Source organism: Ctenopharyngodon idella, chromosome 19, assembly GCF_019924925.1.
Source record: "Ctenopharyngodon idella isolate HZGC_01 chromosome 19, HZGC01, whole genome shotgun sequence".
Classification (NCBI taxonomy): Eukaryota; Metazoa; Chordata; class Actinopteri; order Cypriniformes; family Xenocyprididae; genus Ctenopharyngodon; species Ctenopharyngodon idella.
The window spans coordinates 17,794,404-17,806,759 of record NC_067238.1 but is presented as its reverse complement, the minus strand read 5'-3'; the positions used below and the strand labels follow the sequence as shown (position 1 = coordinate 17,806,759).

General features: G+C 37.1%; 1 protein-coding gene across 3 annotated transcripts in view; it reads left to right on the top strand.

The window, feature by feature from the left end:
- The window catches only part of trpn1 (transient receptor potential cation channel, subfamily N, member 1), a 28,136-nt gene extending 16,498 nt beyond the window's left edge, over nucleotides 1-11,638 (top strand). For 2 of the 3 annotated variants that reach the window (XM_051873783.1, XM_051873782.1), the window contains 14 exons: nucleotides 694-792; nucleotides 1,140-1,340; nucleotides 1,415-1,513; nucleotides 1,899-2,105; nucleotides 3,148-3,249; nucleotides 3,333-3,431; nucleotides 3,547-3,708; nucleotides 4,468-4,575; nucleotides 4,657-4,854; nucleotides 5,053-5,259; nucleotides 6,336-6,793; nucleotides 7,243-8,147; nucleotides 8,233-8,379; nucleotides 9,872-11,638. In XM_051873783.1, the coding sequence (XP_051729743.1) occupies nucleotides 694-792; nucleotides 1,140-1,340; nucleotides 1,415-1,513; nucleotides 1,899-2,105; nucleotides 3,148-3,249; nucleotides 3,333-3,431; nucleotides 3,547-3,708; nucleotides 4,468-4,575; nucleotides 4,657-4,854; nucleotides 5,053-5,259; nucleotides 6,336-6,793; nucleotides 7,243-8,147; nucleotides 8,233-8,379; nucleotides 9,872-10,005 (3,126 nt within the window). In that variant the 3' untranslated portion in view covers nucleotides 10,006-11,638. The remainder of the gene's footprint in view (nucleotides 1-693; nucleotides 793-1,139; nucleotides 1,341-1,414; nucleotides 1,514-1,898; nucleotides 2,106-3,147; nucleotides 3,250-3,332; nucleotides 3,432-3,546; nucleotides 3,709-4,467; nucleotides 4,576-4,656; nucleotides 4,855-5,052; nucleotides 5,260-6,335; nucleotides 6,794-7,242; nucleotides 8,148-8,232; nucleotides 8,380-9,871) is intronic. The other variant, XM_051873784.1, reaches the window with a different exon arrangement.
- The last annotated feature ends 718 nt before the right edge of the window (nucleotides 11,639-12,356 follow it).

Sequence of the window (12,356 nt, the reverse complement as noted above, 5' to 3'; positions counted from 1 at the left end):
TAAGTCAATAGTCAACTGTTCTTGTACTTTACCCATTTTTAAACATGCAAACATGCAAATTATCATCTTATTAAACATGCAAAAAAGAGTGATATTTTTAGTTTCAGTGGAGTTGGTAACATTATTTTTACTTTAGTTTTTAGAGGAAAAAATTCCCCAAAACACTAATAAAAAGGTTTTGCAAACATTATTTTAGTATTTTTATATACTTTTATAATATTTAATTCAATTTTAATTTTTAGTAATTATTTAAGTGCTTTTTTTACTTTTAAATATTACTTTTTAGGTTTAATTTAATTAATTTATATATTTTAATTTAATTTATTTGTAAAAAATTATTTAAATTTATTTTATTTGTATAATTTAATATGATTTTTGTTTTAGTTTTAATTCAGTTTTATTTATTTCCAGTTAGTAATTCAAGTGCTTCAACTTATTTCAGTTAGTTGGCAGGGCAACTTATCTAATTTTCATTTAGTTCAAGTTTTTCGGCTAATAATTATATTTTATTTTGTATCATTTTAGCTTTATTTTAATTAACAAAAATGGTTTTAATAATAGTTTTAGTTAACAATAATAACCCTGGATGCAAACAGTTATTTTCTGTCAGTTTGGTACAGTAGCTCAACAGTTTGGTGTCAGTGAAGTTTGTGTATTGATTTGTTTGTGAATATGTTGACATGTATCATTCAGAACGGCTGGTCGCCGCTGCTGTTGGCCGCAGAGCAGGGTCACACAGAGGTCGTGAGGGTCCTGCTGCAGAACAATGCCAGAGTGGACGTGTTCGATGAGGTCAGAGAGACGATAATCACTCATCATTATTATTGCCTCATCAGGATCAGTGTTACTTTAGTACTGTTCATAAACTATTATAGTATGTATTAAGATTTTAGTTCGTTTCAGACACTGTGAGAAAAGAGCTGATGCTGCAATGTATGTTATGAGAAAATTAAAGTGTTTTTTAAACTTGGATAATCTATTGTAGGAGATTCCAAAACAAAATTAGGAGCCTTAGCATAATAGGGGCACTTTAAATAATTTAGTTACGAGCATTTTATTTTGAGACTTTCAGTTTTTTATGGTTCTGAATGTCCTGAAGAACTTTAGCTTGAATTGTGATTTATGTGAAATATCAACAGGAGGGGAAGGCCGCCATCCATCTGGCTGCAGAACAAGGTCATCAAGACATCATGGATATCCTGCTGTCCCATAAAGCCTTTGTGAACACCAAGACTAAACTGGGCCTGACGCCTCTGCACCTCAGCGCTCAGAGCGGGTCGGCGCGGCTCGTCCGGTTACTGGTGGAGACCCATCAGGCCAGTGTTGATGCGCTCTCTCTGGTAAGAGCCGAGCTCTGTGCAGATATAATATGATCTTAAAGCCAGAGAAATTCAGCTGATGTCTCTTTTCACAGAGAAAGCAGACGCCTCTTCATTTAGCGGCCATCAGCGGGCAGCTGGACGTCTGCAGCAGCCTGTTAAACCTGAAAGCTGACATCACTGCCGCAGATATCGTGAGTGTCACGACATAACTCTGTCGGCTGTAAATATGAAAGGAAACATTGACACTTGCAATAAATTAAATGTTTAGTTAATCTTGATTTGTGATTTCAGATAACATCACGCACAGTATCCACCCTCAAATACACCAATATTATGATTTGACCCTTTTTTAATGTGTTTAACTTCAAAAATTGACTTGACAGTAAAGTGAAATCAAGCTTAGATTGCTGTGTCAACGTAGTATAAGATATTTGATATGCAGTATAAAATAAGTCTTTATATGTTATGGTAATTTGGCTTCTTGTATTCCTCCAGTTCACAACTCTTTATAGCTGACAGATGATTGATCGTTTAGTGCTGTTTTAGGAAACTAACAGCGGTTTGGTTGTGTTTCAGCGCGGACAGACTCCTCTTCATCTGGCGGCGGAGAATGATCACTCTGAGGTGGTGAAGCTGTTTTTGAGGCACAGACCTGAATTAGCCACACTAGCCAACATGGAGGGCGCGACCTGCGCACACATCGCTGCGGCTAAAGGCAGTGCGGCTGTCATCAGAGAACTGCTCACGTTTAATCAAGGAGGACCGCTCGCACTCAACAACAAGGTCAGAAGGTCAAGGGTTAAAGGGGACCACCGGTCAGGAAATGACATAATTTTATGTTTTATTATTTTAGTATCATTGAGATAATTTACCATTAATAAAAAAAGGTTTGAAGTAGTTTTTATTTTTGTATTTTCCATTTTCCAAATTATTTTGTTGTGTTTTTTTGTCTTTCTTTTTTTTTTATCTATATAGTGTTTAAATATTTTTTATTTCAAATTTTTATTTTAGTACATCAAGTTAAACTAAATGAAAATGGAAAAAAGTCAGCAACTAGCTAAAATAAAATCAGTTTAAAAGTATAAAAGGTTGTTTATATTTTATTTTAGTTAACATTTTATTTCAAGTAACGAAAAGGTTTTTATGGTTTTATTTATTTATTTTTAAATATGTCTATGTAGTGTTTATTTTTATTTCAGTTTTAGTTATTTTATTACATCATATTAAACTAAATGAAAATAAGAAGTGTTTTCTTGGCAGCTAGCTGAAATAAAATATGTTTAAGTTTATAAGTTTATATATAAGTTTGTATTTTATTTTATTCAGTTCACTTTTATTTTAAGTAACAAATATTTTTTTATGGTTTTATTTTATCATTATTATGTTTTTTAAATATGTCTAAATAGTGTTAATTTTTTTTTATTTCAGTTTTAGTTTATTTTAGTACATTAAATTAAACTAATTGAAAATGAAAAATGTTGCTTTAGCAACATTTTGAAATAAAACAAGTTTAATTTTTTTTATATATTTTTTCAGTTACCATTTATTTTATTTCAAATAATAAATATTTTTCATGGGTTCAAATATTTAAAAAAAAAAGTGTATATAGTGTTTATTTTTATTTCAGTTTTACACTTAAATAAGTTAAACTAAATAAAAAAGAATGTTACCTTGGCAAATAAAATTTCAGCACATTTTCAATTTTATTTTATTTCAGTTAATGATGATTTTATTTCATGTAACTAAAATAGATTTTTATGGTTTTAGTTTTAGTTAACTGTAGTTACCCTGTATGCTCTTTCTGACTAAAGCGATCTCTCTCCAGGCTAACGGCTTGTGTCCGCTGCATCTGGCTGCCGCTGGCGGACACACGGAGGTGGTGAAAGTGCTTCTGGAGGCTGGAGCTTCAGTGACGGAGGAGGATGTGGTGAGATCCACAAACAGATATAGCCTCGTATGAGAAGTTTAATAAAGAACATTGATAATTCCACTGACCTTTGACCCTTTCAGGAGGGCATGACGGCCATTCATTTGGCAGCCAAGAACGGACACACTCATATTCTGGAGGTGCTGAAAGGAAGCGTTTCACTAAAGAGCCAAAGCTCCAAGGTGATTCATATGAACACATGACCTCTGCTTATAAACGTTAAGCAGATAAAACTGTTCTAATGTGAGTGTGTGTGTGTGTGTGTGTGTGTGTGTGTGTGTGTGTGTGTGTGTGTAGACAGGGTTAACTGCTCTGCACGTGGCAGCTTGTTTCGGACAGGTGGACTTTATGAGAGAAATCCTGACTGAAGTTCCAGCCACGATACGCAGCGAATTCCCAAACAGCAGCAGCAACAGCAGCGGCAAAGACGACATGAAGAGACAACAACCATTAGCTGAGGTGACACGACGCCACAGTTTCACTCAATTCAGTTAAATATGTTCATTTATATAGCGCTTTTCACAATACATAATGTTTCACAGAAAATGCTCACACAGAGAGACACTGCAGAAAATGGCTATTAGAAAATAAAAAATAATTAATGTAGTGACATTTAGGCTTTAAAAAGTGAGAAAAATTGGCAAGAAATATATATATATATTTTTTTACTTTTATATACTATACTTTTTATAGAAGTTATCCCTCAAGTGTTTTACACATAATATATATTTATATAACATAAATTATTTTTTGCAGATATTTATCTAAATAAATACATATTTACATAGTCAAGTTTATTCTGATTAGGCTCTGAATTCAGAAAACAGTAAAATATTAAAAATAAATATTATTATACAAATTTAAACATTTATATTTACTTACATATTATATTATTATATTCATTCATCTTTTAATTCATAATATAAACATTTATAATTTTTAAAATGTTAATTTAATTTTTTTTTTCGGCAATTGTAAATGTATTTATTACATTAAATAGTCTGTAAATACACATTTTCATGGTTTGAGCTACTTCAGCTGCTTTTGCTGTTTAAAGGAAATATAAAATATTCAATAAATATTCTCTCAAAACAAAACCCAATATCTTATGGTAATTTTCCTTGTCAAGCGTAGTTATCCTGTTTTAAGGACATTTTACTGTTTACTAACATTTGAAGTTATTAATGTACAGTATTTTGTGTGTGTGTGTGTGTTCAGTCAGGTTACACTCCCCTGCACCTGGCGGCTCAGTCTGGTCATGAGAACGTGGTTCGGTTGCTGCTGAATTCTCCTGGCGTTCAGGCTGATGCAGAAACAAACATTCAGGCAAGAGATCAGAAGCATGTCTGCGGTCTGAAGCATGATGTAAGAGTGCAGTAGTGACCGACCGACCCTCATGTGTTTCAGGGCTCCAGTCCTCTCCATCTGGCAGCTCAGAGCGGACACACGGCCGTGGTCGGACTGCTGCTCAGCCGCTCTGCATCTCTGCTGCACCTGACCGACAAACGGGGACGCACCTGTCTGCATCTGGCCGCCGCACACGGACACGTGGCCATGGTGAGAGTCCTGCTGGGACAGGGAGCGGAAATCAATCACACCGACACGGTGAGAAGAAAACTTCAATCGAGAACTCTTTAATATCTCAGTTGTATCTCATAGACCGAGTAAGTAGCGAGTGAATGGATGCTTACTTACCCTAGACGTCTCACATATTAACTGTCACTTTTGATCGATTTAATGCATCCTTTTTGACTGTTAGAGTAATACTGATGTAACACTGAATCAGCTCTGGTCTGTCTTCAGAGTGGCTGGACGGCGCTGCATTACGCAGCTCAGGCCGGCTGTCTGGAGGTTTTGACTTTGCTGGTGGAGAGCGGAGCATCAGCGTGTGCCGAGTGTGGTGCCGGACGGACTCCTCTGCAGTTGGCCGCTCAGGAGAACCATGAGGCTGTCGTCATCTTCCTGCTCAGAAGAGAGAAGAACACGCTCCGTCTGCTGGACGACAAGAAGGTGAGACTCATTCTGTGTCTGTGACTCATATGAACATTAGATGAGCATCACTGAGTGAAGTCAGGACAGTGTGAGTGGGTCATAAAAGATCATTAAAGGGGCGGTTGATATTGATTTCACATTTTTAACTTTAGTCAGTGTGTAATGTTGCTGTTTGAGCAGAAACAACATCTGCAAAGTTACGACGCTCAAAGTTCAATGCAAAGGGAGATATTTTCTTTTAAAGAATTCTCTTTTTAAGGACTACAACAAACGGCTGGTAGGGACTACAACAAGCTTCTTCCTGGATTAGTGACATCACTAACCCTAAAATTTACATAAACCCCGCCCCCGAGAACACACAACAAAGGGGGTGAGGCCATGTTGGGCTGCTTTAGAGAAGAGGAAGAGTTGATGTAGTAGAGTGTTGTTGCCGGACTGCTTCACAAACGTGGGTCAATTCAACGCTGGATTTGCACAAAAGATTAACATGACGGCACATGTTAGTCGATGAGTTGAATCAACTCCACAGCAACTACATAAATTTATCCACTAACCATTCAGAAACGTCCAGTTTCATTCTAAAAGTTGTAACTTCTTCCTGAGTCTCTCCATCAGTGTCAACTCCGGTTTGAACAATGTAAGGCTGAACACCGTTACTGACAATCCTCATTTTGGCTGCGTGAGATTCTCCAGCTTTGTTGTTGTTGAGCAACCGAAGCGCGAGCTGTTAAAGCTCCGCCCTCTTCTGGAAAGGGGGCCGGGAGCAGCAGCTCATTTGCATTTAAAGGGACACACATAAAAACGGCGTGTTTTTGCTCACACCCAAATAGGGGCAAATTTGACAAGCTATAATAAATGATCTGTGGGGTATTTTGAGATGAAACTTCACATTTTGGGACACCAGAGACTTATATTACAACTTGTGAAAAGGGGCATAATAGGTGCCCTTTAATGAACATGAGCAGATGAGGCTCAGAGGAAGATTTCCAGTTATAAAAACTTGTTGCAAATAAACCAATTCAAGTTGCATCCTTTAGCTTTTTTTTTTTCATGATATCAGAAGTGGCACATTTTGTTTTGTGTTTTGTCTGTAGTTTGTGTTCAATCTGATGGTGTGCGGCCGGATGAATGATAACCTGGCTCTGGAGGAATTGGTCCTGCATTCTCCCGCTCCTCTGGATACGTCCGTCCGTCTCTCACGAGCTCTGACTCTGGCTGCACTCAGAGAGAAGGAGCGCTCGGTGGACCTGCACGCTGCCGCGCGTCACTGTGAGGTCATGGCCTCTGACCTCCTGACCTTAGCCTCCTCAGCCGGGGGTCACGGTGCGGGTCCAATCCTCAGGGCTGTGGATCATCGGGGCACCAGCGTGCTGGACTGCCTGATCGAGTGCCGGCAGAAAGCCGTGGTGTCCCATCCGGCGGTGCAGACGTACCTGACGGACGTGTGGTACGGAAGGCTGCAGTGGGACTCCTGGAAGATCCTGCTGCTGTTCTTCTGTTTGCAGGTCTGCCCTCCGCTGTGGCTGGTGCTCTCACTGCCGCTCAGACACAGGTACAGCCTTCCTGAGGAAACTCTGCATTTACATTCACTTCACAGCTAATCAGTGTTGTTATTGATAACTAAGTCTTATGGGTTTGGAACAACATGAGAGTGAATAATTGATGACAGAATTTTTATTTTTGAGTGAACTGTCTCTTTAATTGAAATAAAATAAACATTAATTGGAAATAAAATGTATTTAAAAAATTTAAATTTTCATTTAGTTTTAATTTGAAGTACTAAATTTACTAAAACTAAAACATAAAAATAAATAAAAACTAAATAGACATTTTAAAAAAAGCTAATAATGATGTTTAAGGGTAGGGGCCATAGAAAATATTATTAATCTGATATAAAATCAATAGAGGTCTATGAGATGTCCTCACTAATATAGTGAAACAAACATGTGTATGTTTATGTGTATCCTGATTGAGAAATGTGTGTAATCATTTTCCACACAGCTTCAACACCATCCCAATCATGAAGTTCATGAGCCACCTGGTGTCACACGTCTTTCTGTTGGCCCTGTTCATCCTGACTATCGTGTACCCGCCCGTCAATCCTCTATCCCAGGGCCGTCTGGTGCCCGGCTGGTCCGAGTGTCTGTTGCTGATCTGGCTTTGTGGAATGCTGGTTTCTGAGCTGACTTTCCCAGGTGAGCGCACTGGATTAGCCTGGATCCGTCTTCTCCTCCTGGGTTTTTCCGCTGCGGCTCTACTGTGCCACCTGCTGGCGGTCCTCAGCCAGCGCTGGCCACCGGCTCACCTGCACTGCCTGTTTGCGCGGAACGTCTTGCTGGCTGTCGGCATGACACTCGGCTTCATCCAGCTGCTGGAGTTCCTGACTTTCCATCACTTATTCGGCCCATGGGCCATAATCATCCGAGACTTGATAAAGGATCTGTGTCGGTTCGCCGTGATCCTCATGTTGTTCCACACTGCCTTCACGCTGAGTCTCACAGCACTGTGCCAGCCGCTGTATCCACCAGGGGACAACAGCACCGTTAATGCCACGGAAGCGAGAGTGCCGGGTCCGTTAAACATGTCTGTGCTGCTTTTCTTCGCTTTGTTCGGTTTGACCGAACCGGATAAAATTCCAGACGTGGAGCGCTCGCCTCCCGCGACGGCCATTTTGGCTAAAATGGTATTCGGCGTGTATCTGGTCGTGACGTTCATCGTGTTGGTCAACCTCCTCATTGCCATGATGAGCGACACGTACCAGCGCATCCAGGCTCAATCCGACACGGAGTGGAAGTTCGGCCGTGCCGTTCTGATCCGCGATATGAGCCGCAAATCTGGAATTCCGTCCCCGTTCAACCTGTTCACCAACCTGTTCTACTCCATCAAGTTTCTCTGCAAGTGTGCAGGTATGATTCGCTTTTCATTTGTGATCGTTTGCATGTTTGTTTCCGCCATGGAATAAAAACCATCTGTATCCTCTTCTCTGTTCAGGGAAGATCTGTTCTGTGGAGAGACGTAATGTGATGAACGAGGATGAAGACGCTGAAGTTTTGTCTGACTCTCGTTCTCTAGATCATCTGGCTCAAGCGTCTGTCAGCTGGGTCAGAGGAAACAAGAGGACGCAGATCCTTCCCGAGGGCAAGTACATCTCATTTCCCAGGCACAATTCACTTCTCTTCTGCTTTGGTAGGAGATTCATTTATGTGGTCAATTTTAAACTAACCCCGTCCACTAGATTATATTATTTAAGCAATGGTGTTATTCAGAAATTACATCGGACCTGTTTAAAATGCTTCTCTTCAAAAGAATTTAGATTTTTTGTTAAATATCAAACAGAAAGAGCCTTTAATTGCTATATTTTTATATTGTTGTAAGAAAAATATTGTTAAATTATTATATTTTATTTACTTGAAGTTTTTTTGTTATTGTTACTCTTAGTTTGCCATGAAAATAGCCTTTGCTGGCCCTAAAAGTTAAAGATAGATGCGATTAATCACATCTAACCCAAAATATAGAAACGATTAATCACGATTAATTGATTTGACAGCACTTATTTATGTAATTAGCACTGTCAAATCAATTAATCGCAATTAATCGCATCTATCTTTTAGGTTAGATGTGATTAATCACAATTAATTGATTTGACAGCAAAAATTTATTTATGTAATTAGTGTTGTCAAATCATTTAATCGTGATTAATCACATCTAATTTTTAGGTTAGATGCGATTAATCGTGATTAATTGATTTGGCAGTCATTTATTTGTAATTAGTGCTGTCAAATCAATCAATCGTGATTAATCGCATCTATATTTTGGGTCAGATGTGATTAATCGCATCTATCTTTTTTAGGTTAGATGCGATTAATCGCGATTGATTTGACAGCAATAATTTATGCTGTAAATACAATAAATGTATGTAGTGCTGTCAAATCAATTAATTGTGATTGAGCGCATCTCATTTTTAGGTTAGATGCGGTGTCAAATCAATTAATCGTGGATAATCGCAATCTGACTTTTAGGTTAGATGCGATTAATTGTGATTATTCGATTTGGCAGCAATAATTTATGTAATTAGCGCTGTAAAATCAATTAATTGCGATTAATTAACTTTTAGGTTGGATGTGATTAACCATGATTAATTTTTGACAGCACTATATATATAAAAACAAACGTTTATGGTAGATGCGATTAATCGCGATTAATTGATTTGACAGCACTAAACTAAATACATGAATTATTGAATATTATATTATGTTATATTATTTAAACTTTTTATTTTTTATTGTTTAAATAAAGAACATATAGTTGAAGATGCTTTTCTGCAATTGTTTAGTTCTAAACTGTTAGGAAAGGAATAGTAGGAAATAGTACAACCCCTAAAAATGCTTTGGAACTGCATCCACATTTGAGTAAGTGAAAAATATTTATGCATTTAATATGCACTGTATAACCCACGTGATTGCACATGACTTACTTTTTTATATTTATATGCCAAGTTGCATGCATTAAATAAATAAATGCATAAATAAATAAATATTATGTTATATTACATTTTGAGCAAAAACTAAGATTTGTTAGGCAGGCATTGTCAGGTGTCAGTCTCAACCAGTCGTGTGCTGTTCCTTTGCAGGTGGTCAGATCACGATGTCCAGGTCTGGAGGACAGGTGCACGTGGAGAACGTTGTTGATTGGCCGTCGGTGGTCCAGCAGTTTTTAGCCCAGCGTAAACAAAGGGACAGATCACTGACGGAGAGAGATGAATGACTGACAGCTGCACCATGACAGATGAGATTGCACTGCCTATATGAGCACCAGTCCAACCACATCACTTCCTGTTTAATGCTGTCAGCTTCGGCGTATCACAGCCTGTGCCTTTATCTGATGTTGACTCCTCACTAGTCACTTTAATGTAAGATGTCATTTACTGCACACTACTGGTCAAAAGTTAGGGGTCGGTAAGATTTTTTAATGCTTTTGAAAGAAGTCTCTTCTGCTCACCAAGGCTGCATTTATTTGATCAAAGATACAGTAAATCTGAAATATTATTACAGTTTAATATAGCTGTTTTCTATGTGAATATATAGTAAAATGTAGTTTATTCCTGTGATCAAAGCTGAGTTTTCAGCATCTTTACTCCAGTCTTCAGTGTCACATGATCCTTCAGAAATCATTCTGATATGATGATTTGCTGCTCTAGAAACATTTATGATTATTAACGATGCTGAAAACAGTTCATATTTTTGTGGAAACTGATACATTTTATTTCTCAGGGTTCTTTGATGAACAAAAAGTTCAAAAGAACAGCATTTATTTGAAAGTAGCATTATAAATGTCTGTACTGTCACTTTGGACTCATTTAATGCATCCTTGCTAAATGAAGTATTAATTTCTTCAACAACAACAAAAAAGATCTTCCTGACCGCAAACTTTTGGCCTGTACATGCTCATGATTAGAGTGGGTTGTGATGTGCGTTCCTACTCGATATCTCTGACTTCTGATCATAAATGCGTTTTATTAGCCGATGCTAGAAAGATGACATGAAACCAGTTGCAATGATCGCATTTGTTTTACAAGCTGTTCACTTGTCAACAGTGTTTCTCCAAGTAGGAAGTTAGGAGACTAAAACTAAAGCACTGCCAGGAGAATGTTTTACAGTATTACATTTTGTGTTTGTTAGTTTTATTATTAGTGCCTCAGAAATATCAGTGTTAATGACATGGAAAAATATCTTTATATTTTATCCTTTTTTTTTTTCTACTACATTTTATTATACACTTTTATTACTACACATATGAATGACACATGTTAAATAATGTTACATGCTGCATATAAAGATACACCGTGTCAGCAGCACCTTTATACAAATGAAAGGAAAGTGTTTTCAGGGCTCACGGCACAACTGTTTTTTTAACACTGTTTTCGCGTTGTGTCAGAATTACCAAACTGTTATGGTATATGCGATTAATTGCGATTAATTGATTTGACTGCAATGATTTTTTGTAATTAGTGCTTTAAAATCAAATAAATCACGATTAATCGCATCTAACTTTTAGGTAAGATGTGATGTCAAATCAAATCAATTAATCGCATCTAACCTAATATAACCTAATATAACTTTATATATATATATATAATGTTCATTGCTTTAAACTCAGAAAGTATTTTTTAATGGCCATGCTTATTAAACAGATCGATGTGCAGCAAAATACAGCAAAAATCACTGATTTCATTGCAAAATTTTGAAGAACAAAAAAAAGATGCACCTGATGCAGGAGTCATACTGTTGTTATTTGAAGTAGTACTACTATATTGCCACAACTTGTCAACAAGCTTAATTCATGTTAGTTCTGAACTTTGACTGTTCTGAAAACAAAAAATAAAAAATGTGGACCAACATTATTGAGGAAGGTTTATTAGTTCTCTCAATCTGTAAATCATCATTGTATTGCATTTCATTATATGTTTAAAAACTACAGAGCTTTGATCATAAAACTAAGCATTTAAATATCATATTATTGGCAGATATAGAGCGATGACTGATATTTATATGCATTTTATGTATCTGCTATAGTGCTATAAAGGTCTCATTGATTAACATTACAAATATCATAATTTCATCTTACTTTTTGTCCATATAAATATCAGCATCTGCACCAAATTGCATATTTTTGCTCAGTTTGGGCCTCTGAATCAAACAGCTGTTTTTTCCTCCATATTCTCACTATATCAGACTATATGAGCCATAAAAGTCTGATGTATTAAATAATTATTTTGTATAAAGTGTTATTTATGTGTCAGGCTTTACAGTAACACATTATTTACTGGAAGGCTGATTATTTGCATGCTAACAGGTTAACTAGTTAATTATTACGTGTTTGACGTGAGACTGTTGAAGTCCACTTTTTCCACTCGGAGACGAAATGAAACAGGCTCGTCGTGGTCATTCGTACAGTCAGATCACAGGAAGTGCCTCTCACTAACCTGCTTTACTCCTGCTTTTAACTGGGGATTGATGGGTTATATGCTTAAAACATGTCCTGTCAGGTTTAACTCTGGACAGAGTGACGAGTGAAGAATAAACATTTGTAACGAGGGCCAGTTTTTCACTTTTATG